At 37.4% G+C, this 21405-nt stretch overlaps 1 protein-coding gene across 2 annotated transcripts in view; it reads left to right on the top strand.

Annotated features, from left to right (window-relative positions):
- Positions 1–17602, top strand: part of LOC126335225 (uncharacterized) — a 193677-nt gene extending 176075 nt beyond the window's left edge. For both annotated transcript variants that reach the window (XM_049998264.1, XM_049998263.1), the window contains one exon: positions 17085–17602. In XM_049998264.1, coding sequence (XP_049854221.1) covers positions 17085–17245 — 161 coding nt within the window. In that variant the 3' untranslated portion in view covers positions 17246–17602. The remainder of the gene's footprint in view (positions 1–17084) is intronic.
- Positions 17603–21405: the final 3803 nt, after the last annotated feature.

Here is a 21405-nt window from a genome sequence, read left to right as displayed (position 1 = left end):
ATACATTACTTTCTCAAAAAATTTTGATAGAGCTGTCAGAAGAGAGATTGGGCGATAGTTGTTGATATCCGACGTATCCCCCTTTTTATGCAATGGTTTTACAATGGCATATTTCAGTCTATCAGGGAAAACAACCTGCTCCAAAGAGCTATTACATGCGTGGCTGAGAATCCTACTTTTCTGTGGGGAACAAACTTTAAGTACCTTGCTGGAAATGCCATGAATTCCTCAAGAGCTTTTACTTTTCAGTGAGTTTATTACTTTACTGATTTCAGAGGGAGAGGTTGGTGGAAATACAGTTGTTTCAAACTGCACAGGAATGGCCTCTTCTATTAGTAGTCTTGCCTCTTCTAGTGAAGATCTAGATCCTATTTTCTCCACAACATTTAAAAAATGATTATTGAAAATATTTTCAATTTCTGATTGTTTGTTAGTACACTTGTTATACAGTTTTATGGCACTAAAGTCTTCCTGTGCTCTTGGTTGCCCTGTTTCCCTTTCAATAATATTCCAAATTGCTTTAATTTTATTATCAGAGTGCTGATCTCAGACATGATACACATGCTTCTGGACTTTTTAATAATTTCTCTTAGTACCGCACAATAGTTTTTATAATATTGAACAATTTTGGTGTCAGTACTCCCTGTTGCTGTTAGATACAGTTCTCTTTTATGGTTGCAAGATATTCTTATTCCTTTAGTTAGCCAAGGTTTTTTATATGTTTTCTTGGAATTATGTTTGACTATTTTCTTGGGAAAACAATTTTCAAATACCCTTAAAAATGTATCGTGAAATAAGTTATATTTCAAGTTTGCATCAGGTTCCTTATACACGTCATCCCAGTCTAGCTGCTGTAGGCTTTCCCTAAAGTTTGCAATATTTATATTGTTAATTGAACGCACTACTTTGAAATTCTGATTTGGTATACTGCATGGAGCTATGTCATGTACTGTTAGCTATTGTGATGTAAACACTTCCAAACAGAGCTCTCACGCAGGGCTCTGCGATTATATCCAGGAAGACAGGCATACGCTACTAAGATAAAACATTTTCCCATATGAATAGGTACAGTGTCACTTATAATTTTTGTATATGGACCACGGCATATGCTAGATTCTGGAATGTCAGATTGGGCTTAGGAAAACTCTTTCAGAGGTGTGTACGTTTCCAGATTTTGTGGAAACAACTACATACAGTTTCATCAGGCAGTTTTTCATTTAAATGCTGTCTGTTGCTGCTTGCTTGTCAAAACCAAAACTCAGATGTCTGTCATTCATAGTTCATAATGATAAACAGCCCTATTAAAGGGAAAAGCAAACTACTTTATTAACATTCTTAAATATGAAAAAAATAATAGTAATACCTGATCTGTCTTTGACTGGAGATGCCTGAAAGCTCTTAAAGTAAACCACCCAGTGTCAGATAAATGTGTCTATAAATACTATCTGAAACTGTAATTAGATGGAGTACACTTTAAATAAACTAAACAGTTTATTCAGAATGGCTGACAACATGTCACCCACAAAATAAATACTTTTCTTACTGAAACATAGTTTTACACTTTACTTAAGTACATGCTCAAATTGTTTACCATCAACTGGAAGACATATGTGCAATTGCTATTTGAGAGATAGATGAACAGATGAAGGCCTTTGGATGATATGCCCTTTACACACTATGGTAATTCAGTGGCGCATATCTTCTGGCATAGTTCGGACCTTCATCATAGACTGCATCTTTCAGTGCTCCCCATAGAAAGTAATCAAGAGGAGTCAAATCAAGAGACCTGGCCAGCCATTGTACTGCAGCATCCCATTGCATTCAGTGGTCACAAAACTTATATTCAATATTTGCACTGCAACTGAGAATCACTAATCCACTGGTACATCTTCTACATTGAAGCTCCAAAAAAACTGGTATAGGCATGCGTATTCAAATACAGAGTTATGTAAACAGGCAGAATACGGTTCTGTGGTCGGCAACACCAATATAAGACAACATATGTGTGGCACAGTTGTTAGATCAGTTACTGCTGCTACAATAGTAGGTTATCAAGATTTAAGTGAGTTTGAACGTGGTATTATAGTCAGCGCATGAGCAATGGTACACAGCATCTCTGAGGTAGCAATGAAGTGGGGATTTTTCTGTACGACCATTTCACGAGTGAACGGTGAATATCAGGAATCTGGTAAAACATCAAATCTCCAACATCGCTGAAGCTGGAAAAAGATCATGCAAGAACCATCTGCAAATTGCTACAGATTTCAATGCTGGGCTATCAGTAAGTGTCAGCGTATGAACCATTCAACGAAACGTCACTGATATGGGCTTTTGGAGCTGAAGGCGCAGTCGTGTACCCTTGATGACTGCACGACACAAAGCTTTACTCCTCACCTGAGGCCTTAAACATCAAAATTGGACTGTTAATGACTGGAAACATGTTGCCTGGTCAAACAAGTCTCATTTCGGATTGTATCGAGTGGATGGACATGTATGGGTATGGAGACAACCTCCTGAATCCATGGACCGTGCATGTCAGCAGGGGACTTTTCAAGCTGGTGGAAGCACTGTGAAGGTGTGGGCGTGTGCAGTTGGATTGAAGTGGTACCCATGATATGACTAGATAAGACTCTGACAGGTGACATGTGTAAGCATCCTGCCTTATCACCTCATGCCCACTGTGCATTCCAACAGACTTGGACAATTCCAGCAGGACAGTGCAACACCCCACAGGCACAGAATTGCTACAGAGTGGCTACAGGAACACTCCTCTGAGTTTAAATACTGTCACTGTTCACTAAATGAAAGGGGTGTTATGTCTTACATGACTCATCTTTCATATGTATATAAGTGCAACATTAATGCTGGAGAAACATATTTTTCTCAATCCATGACATTTTTGTCCATAATACTGTCAGATATATAGCCAAGATTTATTTGTCAAATGTGCCTATACAGTTGTGACATATTACTTCATTCCACATACAGCTCACAATGGTAAAATCCAGAAAATTCGATTAATCCGTAGGTTTACCAACAATCACTGCTCAGGTACATTGCAGAGCTTTTTTTAAAAATATGTGGAATAATTGTATCTAACGAGTGTCATAAACTATGTGAAAATTGATGATACAGTCTTCCAACACTATTTGTGATTCATCAGTCAACTTACAGGGGTCAGATCATGGAAAATTTACCAATTGAACCAAGATTGTGCAGCATGTTACTTTGTGATGTTGCATTTGCAAATATGGCTGGCAGCAGCCTCACCTTCCCAGAGGTTTTTGCTACTGGTATGGACAATTATCATCAACAAAAAAGTATTTTGCTGGTGGTAGGCATTCTGATCATACTGCTATGCTAAATGAATTCCAAGCATGGGAAGATGTGTGGACAAATGGTGGGTTACGTAGGGGTATGCTTCTTTACACTGCCAGCAGAATACTTCATTTGTTAGTCAGTAATTCCTGTGTGAGATCATAATCATCAAAAATGTGCAAGGTTGCAATATACATGTCTAGCTGTGATATAAGCATCACTTTAATACATTATACATCTCTAAGTTTCCTTCCTCAGTTGTGATTGTTGCTGCATTAGTGGTGGTATGTATAATGTTGAAAGAAAGAGTACATTGAAGCGATTTACGAGGGTAATCCCAAAAGTAAGGTCTCCTATATTTTATAAGTGCATAGACCTGTTTATTTCTACAATGGTTTACATTAGTTTACAGCTTGAACATTTAGCTATTTTTCGCCATAATCACCATTTCTGTCAATGCATTTTTGTAGATGCTGTGGCAGTTTTTGTATGCCCGTGTCATCGCTGAGACCACAATTAATGCTGACAGGTACCGCGAGACTTAAAAAACTCAACTGGGTAATTCAGAACCGGAGAAGAAGAATGTTGAGCAAGGGCGTACACATTCTCCATGACAATGTTCACCCGCACTTCACTCGGCAAACCGTTGCTCTCCTGCAACAGTTTCAGTGGAACATAATCACCCAGCCACCCTATAGTCCTGACTTGGCACCCAGTTACTATCACCTGTTCCCTAGGTTAAAATAACATTTGGCCAAAAAGCGATTCAGTTCCGACAATGAGGTGAAAAAAGAGGTTCATAACTTTCTGAACAGCATGGCGGCGAGCTGGAATGTCTTGGGCATACAAAAACTGCCACAGCGTCTACAAAATTGCTTTGACAGAAATGGTGATAATGTCGAAAAATAGCTAAATGTTCAAGCTGTAAACTGATGTAAACCATTGTAGAAATAAACATGTTATAGTTACGAAGCGGGAAAGCGCCGGTAGATAGGCACAATGAATAAAACACACACACAGAATTTGAGCTTTCGCAACCGGCGGCTGCTTCATCAGGAAAGAGGGAAGTTGTGTCTGTGTATGTATGGATGGATATGCGTGTGTGTGTGTGTGTGTGTGTGTGTGTGTGTGTGTGTGTGTGTGTGTGTGCGCGCGAGCATATACCTATCCTTTTTCCCCCTAAGGTAAGTCCTTCCGCTCACGGGATTGGAATGACTCCTTACCCTCTCTCTTAAAACCCACATCTTTTCATCTTTCCTTTTCCCTCCCTCTTTCCTGACGAAGCAGCCGCCGGTTGCGAAAGCTCGAAATTCTGTGTGTGTGTTTGTGCGTTTTATTTATTGTGCCTATCTACCGGCGCTTTCCCGCTTGGTAAGTCTTGGAAGGTAGGATCATCACTGAAAAGTGTTGTAGTTTTGAATGTCCTTTAAGTTCCTAAAAATTTATGTAGATCGCACTGACAACTAAATACGATGAGTTTGTGAAGGATCCATGTGGGGGTAGTATATATTCTACTTGACCTCTGTTATGATGCATATTCTATGCTAAGCACAGTATGATGAAATTTATAGGCTTCTTTGATCATTGCTCTGGAGAGCTACAAATCTACCTCTGCCTATATTATTGCCCTTAATGAAACTATTATGATCAAGCTTTATGGCAAATTTCATGTTCTTGTGTTTGAAAGTGCAGTTACATTATTGTTGTCAGCAATCATATTTCTGTAATTGTTACATCACAGTTTTTTAAGATGCAAGATGACTTGATTGGAGGAAAGCAAAAGCACAAGGAATGTGAAGATGAGTATGGTACATTTCAAGACATTTCACTGGTTGTTACAAATTTTGTACCTGATATAAAAACCTAACAGTCACCTCGTCTTATCAGTTACATGGGATAGGCCAACAGGAAGATATTTTAATCAGTAAAGTTCGTAATTTTAACACAGTCTGGACATTCAGCATTGATGATGGTTTTTATCAATTGAGGAGGGCTGGAAAATTTCCCTAGCAACACCAACTGTTAATCTGTGGCTTTCTGTAACTCCCTGTACCATATGACACAGCTTTTATGTACACCAGAACATGCAGCTTAAAAGTAGTGAAATCGGTTGTGTGGGTTTCTAATTGACTTAAATAAATACAACTACAGTGGACTATTAGACTTTTCATTCAGTTTTATATTTTTAAACGTTCAACACCTTCGTTAAAAACCTATTGTGCTGCATAAATTGTCTGTCAGTTGTGTATAATTATTTTAGTTGCTGCCCCAGTTTTAAAATTATATGTGTCTGGACACACCATTAGCTTGGTGAACAGCTGCTCAAAACATGCACTGTGCCACTGTCAGAGCCTGATGCAGGCAGTATCATGCTGTGTGTGAAATTCACCTGAGCTTTCATGGGATAGTAATGACACGTGATAGTAATCAAAGGCACAGTTATAGCTGTGGATTATGATAGCATTATCGGGTCCACCTGCATCCTTTCATGCTACGGCATCTTCCAGCAGGGTAACTGCCCATGTCAAAAGGCTGAAACCATGCTACCTGGTTTGAGGTTCACATTAGTGAGCTGATGTTGATATATTGGTCACCAAATTTGACACCTCTGCTGTTTGGTGAACTATGTTGGCTACTAAATATCCCTCCACTGCTTTTCTGTATTATGTTTACTATTGTGAATGAGGTTTCTTCCATTACAAAATTACATACCTCAATTCAGTTTAAACTTTATTGTTTTAACATCAGTCAACTCTTCATCATGCAGTGGGAACTACAAGTAGGAATATCAACTACATAAGGAAAAGGATACATTGCTACTCACCATAGAGATGACACATTTACTTACAGACAGGCGCAACAAAAAACTGTTACACATTTAGTGTTTGGCCAAAGCCTTCTTCAGAAAAGAAGACACACACACATATTCATCACACAAGCAAGCAAGCACTCCTCATGCACACGTGACCACTGTCTATGGCAGCTTGGATCGAAATGCCAATTCTTTTCCTTATATTGTTATTCTTCATCATACAAACATTTCAAAATATATGTTCATAGCTAATACTGTGTGACAGTAAATCAAAAATGAAAATCATTTTTTTTATGATCCTTCCCATGGCTCACTGCAGTCATACACAAATTTCTCTCGGCTTGCCAAGTCTGCTACTAATAACTGTTGGTGTCAGTGATTATTTTACATCCAAAACATGCAAAGGTACATATCTCCACCAAAATCAAAACTTTGATACTAAATTAATTGAGAAATGAAATTTAACATGAAATTAACATTCAAAAAATGAAGCATAGAAATTCATTGATTATTAATTAATTGTTACAGTGGTATAAGTAATTTCTGTGTGTGGATGACATCCTAATAGCTATTCTAATATCATATATCATCATTGTGTTTTTAACTGAATATTTATACACTAATTGCACAAATATCCCATGTAGAAGTGTGAACCACTGTTTTAGTTACCATTAAAACTTTACAAGAAGGATCTATCACACAGTGAAGCAAAATGCTTATGACAAAGGCAATCTTATCACTTGTACATATCGCATCAACACAAACATCAGTTTTATATCTCAAAAATCTGGGTGCATTGTATCAATATTGTGGAAAGGAAAGTTGCTACTCACCATATAGCGGAGATGCTAAGTCACAGATAGGCACAACAAAAAGATTGTCACTTTGTTGTGGCTATTGTTGACTCGGTATCTCCACTATATGGTGATTAGCAACTTTCCTTTTGACAATATTGTTACATTCCATTGTGGATTTTCCATTGTTTGATGCATTATATATAATTGCTGCTTTGTTTTATCACAGATTTACTTAGAGGAAAAGAATGTACTTGTTTGTAAAACAAGATAAGTTACATAAAAATAATAAAAACTATGCACACAACCTATATGTTATCAGTGAAGCACTTGTTTTAAACAAAAGTAGCAAAAGAGGGCAAATTCACTGTTTATGTGCAGTCTTCTGTAATGTAGTTTCACGTAAATAATAACTTACTCATTAAACGTGCAAAGATGACAAACCTTTTAATCATTAAATTGAATGTGAGATAAGATACACAAATACTTGCATATATTATTATTATTATTTTATTGCGAGTTCTGTGGATCCTGATAGCAATGGAGTTGCAAGGATATGGAACGAGTCAGTATTTTTACAGTGTTAACAACACAGCAGCACACAATGTGGTTATTTCATGTCAAGGCTCATAGTAACAACATGGGACATTAGAAGAAATAAAAACATATTACATACATCAGAATTAACACTTATGTGTACACTTTAAGATTAACAATATCAAAGTATTTGAGGAACAATACAACAGTACAGCAACAAGTAGTTTACATTTATGCTTACATTGCATGGCTAACTCTGTTATATAATAAAAACTTGCTCCTATGCCCCAAAAAAAATCTTTAATTGAATAGAATGACTTTTGTATTAAGTATTCCTTCAGTTTTCTCTTGAACTTTGTTGTTTCAGGAGCAAGACTTTTGATGACACTGGCTAGAGCATTACAAATTTTGATACCTGTATAATTTACTCCTTTCTGTACAAGGGTGAAGTTTGATTGGTTACTATGAAGTCCTCTTTCGACCTTGTGTTGTGACCACGGTGTTCACTATTAGTTTTGAAGAGAGAGTGGTTTTTATTAATGAACATACAAGGGAGTATATGTACTGAGATGTCATTGTAAATATCTGTAGTTCCCAAAACAGATTCCTGTAGGAGTGCCTTGGTTGCTCACCACTCATGATACGTATTGCTCTCTTCTGAGCAAGAAAAACTTTTTTTGCCGAGGGCTGGTTCTCCCAAAAGATGATTCCGTAAGAAAAAATGCATGGAAATATCCCAAGTAAGCAGCTCTTATGGCCTCCTTATGTGTACTGAGATATTGTAAATACCTAGAGTTTCCAAAACAGATTCCTGCATGGGTGCCTTGGTTGCTCACCACTCATGATATGTATAGCTCTCTTCTGAGCAATAAAAACTTTTTTTTTGTCAAGGTCTGGTTGTCCCAAGAGATGACTCTGTAGGACAAAAATGCTGGAAATACCCCAAGTAAGAAGCTCATATGGCCTCCTTATGTGCGGTTGATGCAAATTATGCGTAAGGCAAATGTTGCAGAAAGCAACCTTTTTTATAGATCTAGGATATGGTTGGACCAATTTAGTTTGCAGGCCATGTACACATCCAGGAACTTAGCTGAGTCGACTTGCTTTATTTTTTGTCCGTTACATTCTATATTTATATCCCCTGGTTTTTTATGTGCCATATGAAACTGTGCATAATGAGGTTTTTTTTTATATTCAGAGAGAGTCCATTAGAGTTAAATCATTTCAGAATGTCATCAAGTGCATTGTTCATGTGTGTTTCCCGGTTGTTCCCTGTTGCTTGATCAACTACAAGAGAAGTATCATCAGCGGATAGGGTGAACTTGGTCGCTGACATGGTGCTGTGTGGGATGTAATTTATAAATATAAGAAACAGTGAATGTCTCAGTACTGAGCCTTGAGGCACTCCAGTGTTAACTTTGCCCCACTTGGACAGAGCTGGGATTTCATTATTGTCAGTAATTATTACCCTTTGTTTCCGATCTGTAAGGTAGGATGTAATCCCTGTCCCCATTATTCCACTTAACCCATAATAGTCTGCTTTATTTAGCAGAATTTCATGGTTGATGCAGTCAAAAGCTTTGGATAGGTCACATAGGGCTCCTACTGGTGCCTGTTTTCTATTAAGAGATTCAAGAATTTGATCGGTGAAAGAGAAAATTGATAGGCCTTGCTAGAAACCAAACTGTCATTGACTGAGAGTGTTGTGGCTGTTCATATGATTAACAATTCTATGGAAGCAGTTTCTCAAGGACCTTTGAAAAACATGTTAGCAAGGATATTGGTCTGTAGTTTGTTGCATCAGTTTCCCTGTTATACGGAAAAGGCAACTAATCTGAAGAATAAATGAAATCCATGAAATGTTATAACCTAATTACTAGTGCTCGGTATTTGTAGCAATGTGACAACAAAGATAAACTCGATTAAAGTAATTGAATATAAAGTTGGGCTGGATGGAATTACAATGATTAGTTAAGTTTTTAAAATGTCATAAATTTAAGTACTGAATCAATGAAAATTAATAGTTACCACATCATTACATGAGCAAAATTCCTGTCTTTTAAAACTGAGAAAATTACATCACAATGCTTGGTTTTGTCGCAAGGTGAAAGCAGCACAAAATCCACACATACTGTTCTGACGTAATTTCAAATGGATAAGTCACAGTCAACAAATACCTTTCAGTTAAGTGGCAACTGATGGAAATCAATCAGTAAGAATCAAAGACCAACAAAATGTCATTAGTAGTAAACAGTTATGTAAATGCAAAAATCTTGTGATATCACTCACTGTAATGCTTACTGTCTTTAATGTTACTCAAAAAGTTATTTATCTTTATTTTTTACTGAATGCTGCTTTTTACCTTGAAAATTATTGTAATGATATAGAATCAATTACCTGTGAGTTACAGTTATGTAATTTGCAATGTCAAAATTTCAGTTGTAAAAGAATGGCACAGTTCATGATTTGATTTTATTGGTTTCATGCAACTTCAACTTTTATTACTACTCATCAACAATTACTGCTAATTACTTTGTGCAATTACTACTGTTATTTGCTCAAGATATTAACTAATATTTCTGACTGACTTCAGTTGCATAAAACTGAAAACTTATTCATCCATGAAAAATTATCAAAAAATATCTTTTGCTGAATCTTGCTCTGTTGAGTACTGTCTTTCAAATTACTATTTTCAAGAGTTGAGCACTTCTGTTAGTTGCAGTCTTGAAAATTATTGAAATTTTAATTACTATTATTTCTTTCATAAATCATTGCAATAGTTTCTCAATCATCAGGACTCTCGCAGATCATCAATAATGGATAGGGTGGATTCTTCTTAGGTATTTTTTCTTGGGTGAAATTGAAGGTCAACACATTAGTATAACTCGGCATCATTTACGCAAAAATGAACTACGAAACTTGCTAGTTGTATAAAAGTCTGACCAAATATTTAGTTGGATCTTACATCACTTTGAGATGTTGTTGGTGCAATGTAAGGCATTGTTCATTGGCATGTGTGGCACAGGCTTGTTTTCTTGTAGCTCCATAACAAATTAAACTGTTCCCACAGTACTCTTCATGTTGATTTGCATCCACTTGTAATTTTACTGTGCCCCTTTAAGGCCATATACTTTGCCTGTCAACAATAAAATTATTTGCTGAGCCAGTATATACTTTAGCACCACTGCATTATGACCATTTCTCAACAAAAGAGACGCTGTGTGACTTGACTTGTCTGTCTCTCTCTCAACACTCTCCTACATTCTACTCTGCATTCCATCGAATTGCTGGTATGCTTGCATACCCAGTGATAATGCAACTACCAGTTCACTATACACTTTGACAATATCTTATCACCCTGTCTGAGCCAGCAAGTCTACTTACACTAACTTAAACATATACTTACCTTTACAATGAGGAAACATTTCACATCTTCATACAAACATTAGTACACTTATTTATAACGTCTGATTCATCGAAAAATACATCAAAAAGTAACACTCAAAGAAAAAATTTTGGTAGGCCACAGAGTTGTGTTATAGCATGTCTTTGCATAGCATGTTGACTACTCCAGGTGTGGTTTGGATGGCCTAGCTGGTGTTGCCACTTCACCTGAAATTTTGATTTCTGACAGTTGGCTTCTTACCTAAAAAATACTCAGTTTATGAATTTCTATCATTTGGTAAAATGTTTTGAGCACAGTATGTTTGAGAAGTCAAAATTATTCCATTTATAGCAAATATTCTCTAATGACTTTAGTGTCATCATAGATAATAAACACTATTATCCTTCCTTTGAAAAATAATGAATTGCACATTTCAGGTAGTGAAGCTCTTTTGGGAATGGGAAACCAGATTTGCTTTTCCACCTTTGATGGTGCTCATACACACACACACACACACACACACACACACACACACACACACACACAGAGAGAGAGAGAGAGAGAGAGAGAGAGAGAGAGAGAGAGAGAGAGAGAGAGAGAGAGAGAGAGAAAGGAACTTGAGCACTAACAGAACTGTTGTTGTTGTGGTCTTCAGTCCTGAGACTGGTTTGATGCAGGTCTCCATGCTACTCTATCCTTTGCAAGCTTCTTCATCTCCCAGTAACTACTGCAACCTACATCCTTCCGAATCTGGTTAGTGTATTCATCTCTTGGTCTCCCTCTACGATTTTTATCCTCCACACTGCCCTCCAATACTAAATTGGTGATCCCTCAATGTCTCAGAACATGTCCTACCAACTGATCCCTTCTTCTAGTCAAGTTGTGCCACAAGCTCCTCTTCTCCCCAATTCTATTCAATACCTCCTCATTAGTTATGTGATCTACCTATCTAATCTTCAGCATTCTTCTGTAGCACCACATTTCGAAAGCTTCTATTTTCTTCTTGTCCGAACCATTTATCATCCATGTTTCACTTCCATACATGGCTACCCTCCATACAAATACTTTCAGAAATGACTTCCTGACACTTAAATCTATACTCAGTGTTAACAAATTTCTCTTCTTCAGAAACGCTTTCCTTGCCATTCCCAGTCTACATTTTATATCCTCTCTACTTCGACCATCATCAGTTATTTTGATCCCCAAATAGCAAAACTCCTTTACTACTTTAAGTGTGTCATTTCCTAATCAAATTCCCTCAGCATCACCCGAGTTAACTCGACTACATTCCATTATTCTCGTTTTGCTTTTGTTGATGTTCATCTTATATCCTCCTTTCAAGACACTATCCATTCCGTTCAACTGCTCTTCCATGTCCTTTGCTGTCTCTGATAGAATTACAATGTCATAGGCAAACCTCAAACTTTTTATTTCTTCTCCATGGATTTTAATACCTTTTTTCTTTTGTTTCCTTCACAGCTTGCTCAATGTACAGATTGAATAACATCGGAGAGAGGCTACAACCCTGTCTCACTCCCTTCCCAACCACTGCTTCCCTTTCATGTCCCTCGACTCTTATAACTGCCATCTGGTTTCTGTACAAATTGTAAATAGCCATTCGCTCCCTGTATTTTACCCCTGCCACCTTCAGAATTTGAAAGAGAGTATTCCAGTCAACATTGTCAAAAGCTTTCTATAAGTCTACAAATGCTAGAAACGTAGCTTTGCCTTTCCTTAATCTAGCTTCTAATATAAGTCGAAGGGTCAGTATTGCCTCATGTGTTCCAACATTTCTACTGAATCCAAACTGATCTTCCCCGAGGTCAGCTTCTATCAGTTTTTCCATTGGTCTGTAAAGAACTTGCGTTAGTATTTTGGAGCCGTGACTTATTAAAGTGATAGTTCGGTAATTTTCACATCTGTCAACACCTGCTTTCTTTGGGATTGGAATTATTATATTCTTCTTGAAGTCTGAGGGTATTTCGCCTGTCTCACATATGTTGCTCACCAGATGGTAGATTTTTGTCAGGACTGGCTCTCCCAAGGCTGTCAGTAGTTCTATTGGAATGTTGTCTACTCCGGGGGCCTTGTTTCGACTCAGATGTATAAGTGCTCTATCAAACTCTTCACGCAGTATCGTATCTTCCATTTCATCTTCATCTACATCCTCTTCCATTCCCATAATATTGTCCTCAAGTACATCGCCCTTGTATAGACCCTCTATATACTCCTTCCACTTTTCTGCTTTCCCTTCTTTGCTTAGGACTTGGTTTCCAGCTGAGCTCTTGATATTCATACAAGTGGTTCTCTTATCTCCAAAGGTCTCTTTAATTTTCCTGTAGGCGGTATCTATCTTACCGCTAGTGAGATAAGCCTCTACATCCTTACATTTGTCCTCTAGCCATCGCTGCTTAGCCATTTTGCACTTCTTGTCGATCTCATTTTTGAGACGTCTGTATTCCTTTTTGCCTGCTTCATTTACTGCATTTTTATATTTTCTCCTTTCATCAATCAAGTTCAATATTTCTTCTGTTACCCAAGGATTTCTAGCTGCCCTCGTCTTTTTACCTACTTTATCCTCTGCTGCCTTCACTATTTCATCCCTCAAAGCTACCCATTCTTTTTCTACTGTATATCTTTCCCCCATTCCTGTGAATTGTTCCCTTATGCTCTCCTTGAAACTCTGTACAACCTCTGGTTCTTTCAGTGTATCCAGGTCCCATCTCCTTCAATTTCCCCCTTTTTGCAGTTTCTTCAGTTTTAATCTATAGTTCATAACCAATAGATTGTGGTCAGAGTCCACATCTGCCCCTGGACATGTCTTACAATTTAAAACCTGGTTCCTAAATCTTTGTCTCACCATTATATAATCTATCTGATACCTTTTAGTATCTCCAGGGTTCTTTCATGTATACAACCTTCTTTTATGATTCTTGAACCAAGTGTTAGCTATGATTAGGTTGTGCTCTGTGCAAAATTCTACCAGGCGGCTTCCTCTTTCATTTCTTCCCCCCAATCCATATTCACCTACTAGGTTTCCTTCTCTCCCTTTTCCTGCTACTGCTTCCAGTCACCCATACTATTAAATTTTCATCTCCCTTCACTATCTGAATAATTTCTTTGTCATCTGCAGAGCTAGTTGGCATATAAACTTGTACTATTGTGGTAGGCATGGGCTTCGTGTCTATCTTGGCCACAATAAAGCGTTCACTATGCTGTTTGTAGTAGCTTACCCGCACTCCTATTTTTTTTTTTATTCATCATTAAACCTACTTCTGCATTTCCCCTATTTGATTTTGTGTTTATAACGCCATCATCATTTAACCATACAGTAAAGCTGGATTCCCTCAGGAAAAAGTATGGCCGTACTTTCCCCTTGCTTTCAGCCGTTCATAGTACCAGCACAGCAAGGCCATTTTGGTTAGTGTTACAAGGCCAGATCAGTCAATCATCCAGACTGTTGCCTCTGCAACTACTGAAAAGGCTGCTGACCCTCTTCAGGAACCACATGTTTGTCTGGCCTCTCAACAGACACTCCTCCGTTGTGGCTGCACCTACGGTACGGCTATCTGTATCGCTGAGGCACGCAAGCCTCCCCACCAATGGCAAGGTCCATGGTTCATGGCGGGGAGGGGGGGGGAACTATGTTTACTAAATACTTTTTAATTTAGCTTTGAAAACTGCCAAAGAAGTATAGTTGCACACATAAGATTTTAAAATTAGTTTCAGATTTTTTACATTGACAATGGATACCTCATTTTTCACATTCTGTTCTTCTGACTCATACCAACAAACTGACCAACACATCATTTTAAATACTATTGTTATTATTATTATTATTATTATTATTATTATTATTATTATTATTATGCAGAGGATATATTTCCCAATTTCTTGCTTTATGTATCAGTGATCCTTTAATGGTGTTATTATGATGTAGCTATGTGACATGTGTATGTAAACTCGACCAAAGGCAACAGTTGGCTGTGTGATCTTGAAGGAAAATGGCAATCAGCATGAACCCTCACCAACTGATACTGTGGCAACTGACCTACATGTGAATATGTCAGTCATGTGCAGCATATTTCTATTGTATCCCAGCATTTCTCTGCATGCCTTTAAACAAGCATCAGTATTTTCATTTTATGTCAGTGTTCTGTTGCCGGTTTCTCAGTAGTTTAGAAAGATACACATTTGATTAGTGTGCCTTTGTGGACATTTTAAATATTAATATCCGTCATAGAGGCCAGATTGTTGCTTAGTTACTTGCCTGCCTTTATCAGCTACTGCTGTTCAATATCAGTTTGTTACAGTGCTAGTGCTGTAACCACTGTAAATCTGTGAGGATTATTGAATTAGTAAGTCTGATTTTATAGTCATAGTTTTTAATAAATTTAAATGTTTTCTTTGACCCCCCACCCAATCTGTGCACTTCTAACTGAAGTGATCAGTGGAAGAAAGTGCTAAGAGTGATCAGTGGAAGAAAGTGCTAAGAGTGATCAGTGGAAGAAAGTGCTAAGCCTCAGTTTAATGAAAATTAGGCTGATCATGCTATTTGTTTTGGTTTCAACTGCACTACGTGCTGGCAACCAGTAGTTTTCATTTGAAGTACTAGAAAGCATTTGTTGGCCATACCTTTTTTGCATTACCATATTTATGTTCTTTTCTTTGGATGAAAACAGTGCCACCCCACAGTATGAATATGGCAGTGACATCAAAATCTTGTAATCGAGTACAGTGGACATATAGATGCTGGACAAGGGTGTTATTGACTACAGTGTTCAATTGATTACTCATTTCACAATTGATATCTGACAGTGATACATATCCTGATTGTGCACCAGGGAATACGTCTGATGTGAAGATACCACAAGTTTAGCTTACAGCATTATATTTGCACCAGTCTAATCTCTTAAAGTCTTAGACACTGCATTTGTTAAATTTTTGAGGAATTTTTTAGTGTTGAAAACATACAAATGCAATGAATATTTACCTATAAATGCCTGTAAGGTTGCTTCAGTCACTGTTTCACTTTACATTGCAACAACAGGAAATAAAGCAGACTGCAACAAAGAAAAACTCTGATGATGGCCAAGCCATTAACTTCAAACATGATGTTTGCCTTAAATGAGAATACTTGATTCCTGTGCCAATGAAACATCAAGTGGATGTAGACTTTTTAAATGTTTCACTACATAAAAGAAGTAGAGCCAGTTCCTACTTTCTTGGAGTTAGGAAAAGAATATGATAGACCTAATCTAGGGCTGCCATACATCCGGATTTCTCCAGATTTTTCCTAGTTTTGAGGAAATCCAAGGGTGTCCTGGGGGGGTGGGGGGTTAATCCATTGTGTATGAAGCCATCAGAAGTATGAACTGCTGACACTCAGTCAAAAAATGCCACAGTGTTTCACCTACTCAAACATAAGTGCATAGATAATTATTCCCTGTTGTTTATTAAAAAAGACAGCGGCAAGAACAGTTAGACACTCTCCTGCACATACATTTTCCGTGCTTCTTTATTGGCCCATTTTTCATGGACAGTCTGTATATGTCCAGGAAAATAATCCAATTTGATCCAAATGTCCAAAATTTCAAAGTCTTTGTCCAGGGTTGACAGTTTAAATGATGGGTGTTGGCCTAACTCTATCCTACTAAGAAAAAAAATAAGAGTTGTAAAACAGTTACCCCATGTAAATTATTCTTATTTTGAAAGGCAGCAAGTGAATAAAGAAGAAAATGAAGATTCAAAATTGCTTTATTAGTTTCGTGACTAAGCTTAACAAAAACCCAAAATTTCTGCCTTGAGTGTTTTATGAATACCGAAGTATAGTTTATTTGTGGGACAAGTTTTCACTCACCAGTATTCTGTTTTCTGATGCAAAAGAATATGATCACAAAAGTTTGAAACCACTTTATGCATTAACTTATCATACAGAAAATCAAACTTTGTCACAATTTTAAGGCTCTTAGAAGTATTACTAAGAATGTTTTTACCCATTTAAGGGATTAAATATGTAACCAAATAGTGTAACAATTTGTAGAAAAAATTACAAATAGATCCACTGTGATTTACAATTTAGAGATTTAACCAAACATATAACATACAAAAACTCAAAACGATGCTCTCATGAGTTAGCACATTTTCCCACCGACTCCTTTAGTTGCAACATTTAGTTCTGTATAATTGTGTAGAATACATTTAGCAATTTTTCTTAAAAGTATATAAAAATTTACAGGTTTCTGTCAGTGGATGGTCGTGTTCAGCTACTACCGTCAACTTGTTGAGGCCAGCAATGCTCCGTGCTCAGCCACTACAGTGATAACCCCTGAAGCTACATGTGTTACATCAGCCAATTTTGGTTATCCAGAACCTTTGCTCAAGCCCTCAGAAGTATGAACTGCTGACACTCAGTCAAAAGATGCCACAGGGTTTCACCTACTCAAAACATATCTACATTTTGTTATACAGCCATTTTACTATGTTCCATTTATTGCCAATGAAAAATAAATTCATTTTTTCTTTCCCCTGGTTTAGGCTTACAACACTTTCAAATTAACTTTGTATTTTTGTTTTTTGAAACCATAAATTTTTGGTAATATGTTGTTAGTTAAAGCATTATGTTTAAAATAGCTTATGATTTGAAATTAATTAAAACTGATCTCTTAGTTAAAAATAATGTATTAATGTAAACAGGTGGTGAAGAGCCCCCTTATGTCATTAATAAATGTATTGTAAAATACCTATTTAAGAAAGGATCTTTGTCTTTTCTCAGCTTTGCATTATTTTCCTTTTAGTGTTAGCAAAAGCATGATATTACATCTCATATACGTATGAAGACACATCAGTTTTCACTACATAGAAGTTCTGAGTTCCAGACAAACACATGGAAAGTACAATAAATTTCTTAGTTTTTAAAACCCTTCTTCGGAACTTTTGGTTATGTTGAATTGCTGTATAAAAGCCATTTTGGCATGAAACCTCAATGGTAACATGGGCATTTCTTATATCATACCCCACACTCGATTCTCAGATACGAAAACAATTTAAGCAGTCGACAGAAATCAGCGACAAGGAATCCTAAATAGAATCTAGCCAAAGTCTGTAATACAGGGTACCTATATTGCTTCTGCACACTTACAAATGAGGCATCCAGAAGCAAATCAAACCACAGTAAATCCACTTTTTCCCAAAAATATGTTGTTGCCACCATTTTATTTCCTATGATGCTCATTTACACTCTTAAAACAAGAGAAAAACAGTTTGTGTCGACCCTAAAATTTATCTGCAAATAGCTTACAGGTGCACAAGTTGGTGTGTCCAGTTCTCTTTGCAAAGCAAAACTAAGTGAATCCATTGTGTGATAGAACTTGGTTTATCCTTAACAAGTTTCATTATCTAAGTAGGTTTGAAGATGTAAAACTTGCTTTGTAAACATTATGTATTTTCTCTGAATAGTGTTGCTTTCTCAGCCAGTTACTTCATGAATATTAGTTTTGTGCCTCTATGTGGCAGTTTTGTCAGATTTTCCCTGTTTCATGATACCATGAAATGTAAAACAGCAGCACGTTGTTACATAGCCATATTGGTGAGTTATTCGTGGCTTGCAACAAATAATGTTGAGTCTATGGAGAATATTTATGGTGTTTTTGGTTGGTCAAAATATCAAGAATACTTTATCTTTTCCTCCATAATCATGAATGTTAATAATGGAATATGTGTACAATCACTTTCAAAAGGCAAAGGCTGTAACAGATCAGTAAATCCTTCTGACTGGAAAAGGAATGGAACAAAACGATTAAGGTAAGATTTGCTCATCAATGCCTGTATTTTGTGCCATTTCACATCATGGAAATAATAACAACTTCATTATTAGTATATATGAACAGTAGTTTACACCGTGATGAGGTTCTTCAGGAGTAGGTCGGCCTGGCCGGCTTGTGTATGCTTGGGCACGGATGTCGGATGGAACAGTTACTGTCTTCTTCTTGCACTTTTGAGGGTGCGTCTTGGGCTCACTGTACTTTTCATGGATGCATTAGGGAAGGTTCAGTGGTGTGCCATGTGTCCCACTCTTTGGCAGCAGTAGCACAAGCGTGAGACTTTCGTGCTCCATAGACATTCTCTTCACTGAAAAGAGCTTCTTGATCTCCTGGTTATTGTTGGCAATCACCAGGACAAGCCTGGCCGGCTTGTGTATGCTTGGGCATGGACGTCGGATGGAACAGTTACTGTCTTCTTCTTGCACTTTTGAGGGTGCGTCTTGGGCTCACTGTACTTTTCATGGATGCGTTAGGGAAGGTTCAGTGGTGTGCAATGTGTCCCACTCTTTGGCAGCAGTAGCACAAGCGTGAGACTTTCTTGCTCCATAGACATTCTCTTCACTGAAAAGAGCTTCTTGATCTCCTGGTTATTGTTGGCAATCACCAGGAGTGAACTTAACTCTCTGCATATGGATGGATTTGTTGCACATCGTTGTATGTGCACCAAATCAGATATCCTCCAGGACTTTTTTTTTTTTTTTTTAGGTGGCACTGCAGGTTTGTAGTCCCTCTTGAACTCCATGATGATGGGTGGAAGCTGATGGTGTGACCGCCCAACAGGGAGTGCCAGATGGGAACTGGCCACATCTGTGGGTTGGTTTTTGGCCATTTCTGCAGCTTGTCTCTTTTCCATCACCAGTGTTTGATACTGGAATGATGGTGGCCACTTCTGTGGCCAGAAATTTTGGTCGAGTTCAAAATTTACTATGGCCTAAAGTCACAATTACGTCACAGAGTGTGTACACTGGAGGTTCAAGGATCATGGAACAGTTTTCCAGATAGGAATAGATGTCGCCAGTCAGTGTTGAAAGGATGCAGTTGCTGATGTCATTAAGCCACTTGATCGGTGGCACTCCAGACTTGCCCCTGTAAAGTGGATTGTGATAACCAGGAGTAGACATGGATCACGTTAGTAAAAGGTGAAGTGGCCTGCAAAATGGACGCTGATGAAGGGGGAGGGATATGCAGATCAAGCAAAGCCTACTTGTCCAGGGAACAAATTGATGCCCAAACTGGAAGAGCCTGGAAGCAAAAGTGAGGGACATTTATTAACTTGTCAAAAAGCATTTCGGGAAGACTTGGGAAGAAAACAAAAATCTTGCTTTCTACAGGAATATCATCAATTGGCAAAAAGCCGTGAACAATGCAGAGGAGAGCTTAGACTTTGAAATTCATCCAGAGGATAATGATGTGCCAGTGTAATTTAGGCAGGCCAGGATAGGACTTTTAAGCTTGTGACGCATTAACTACTTCAAACTTTTGTTTAATGTCACATGCTTTGTAGTAACAGTAAAATGTATTCAGTAAATTATTTTCTTTTCTCCTCTGTACCACTTTTAAGGTGAATTTTTATGTTATGTTACAATAATAGTAAACTGTCGTGGAAAGACCCTGTTTAGGACCTTGTTCAAAGATTTAATGCTGCCGTTTTACTGTTAGAACAATAACTGCTTTGCTTATTTTCATTCACTTATGGCGTATGGTATTGTATTTTGGGGTAAGTCTTCCCATTATCAAAGGGAATTTTTTGCTCTGAAACGGGTGGTTCGGGCAATAAGTGGTGTAAGTTTGTGAACCTCTTTTCGACCCTTGTTAATTAGCATGAGTATTCTGACATTGGCATATATATATCTTTAATGTTATTTCTTGATAACAATGTCAGCTTATTCACAAGAATTAGCAGTTTTCACTCAGTTAATACCAGGCAGAAATACAATCTGCATTTGATCACGCTTCCTTGACTCTTGTGTGGGAAGGCCTGCAGTATTTTGCTGCATCCATTTTCAATAAGCTCCAAGAGTTCAAAAATCTTATCAGTAATTCATGTGCTTTCAAAGAGTTTCCATGTGGGTAACTCCTGCTATTCTGTTGAGGAGTTCCTTGAAGAATTAGTGATTCCTGTGTTATATTGTTGATTGCATTTACATAAATGTATAGCCTTGTCCCTTTAGGATTAATTCATTTTATTTGTTATTACTTTTGTGTTGTAATTTCATGCACTGGCACAATCTTTGACCATGGAGGTTTGCTCCTCAATTTGTTCCTAAGGAACTAGACATATAAAGTTTAAAACATAAATAAATATATTAGTTTATAACTTGTATAAGACAAGTTGAATATTTTAGTGATTGTCAGAAACATAGCCCTTGGGAAAATAAAATCTCTGATGAAAAGGAATGTCAAATGCCTGCCATATGAAGGAAGTAAGAATTTTTTGCCTTTCCTGAATAAAATGTTCTGATGCACTCACTGCAGTTTGCTTCTGGATGCCTCAGAAGTGATATAAGATGACAAAAGCCACTAAATTTCACTTAATGAAACTGAAAGAGTGTTTGGCTTTTTACCTTACATACATTTCCATGGCAAGTAAGATTTGAACTCCTGAACCACTCTGTCATGTAATCAGACACAGAAATGTTTGCAAAATAGACTTATTTTCTGACTTTTGATGGCTGTTTTTTTTTTTTTTTTGCTTCATGATCAGTTTTGGGCAAAGTTGCCCACTTTCAGATCATT

The sequence above is a fragment of the Schistocerca gregaria genome, chromosome 2 (assembly GCF_023897955.1).
Source record: "Schistocerca gregaria isolate iqSchGreg1 chromosome 2, iqSchGreg1.2, whole genome shotgun sequence".
NCBI classification, from domain to species: Eukaryota; Metazoa; Arthropoda; class Insecta; order Orthoptera; family Acrididae; genus Schistocerca; species Schistocerca gregaria.
Note: the sequence above shows the minus strand (reverse complement) of the source record. Positions and strands in the feature narration are given on the sequence as shown.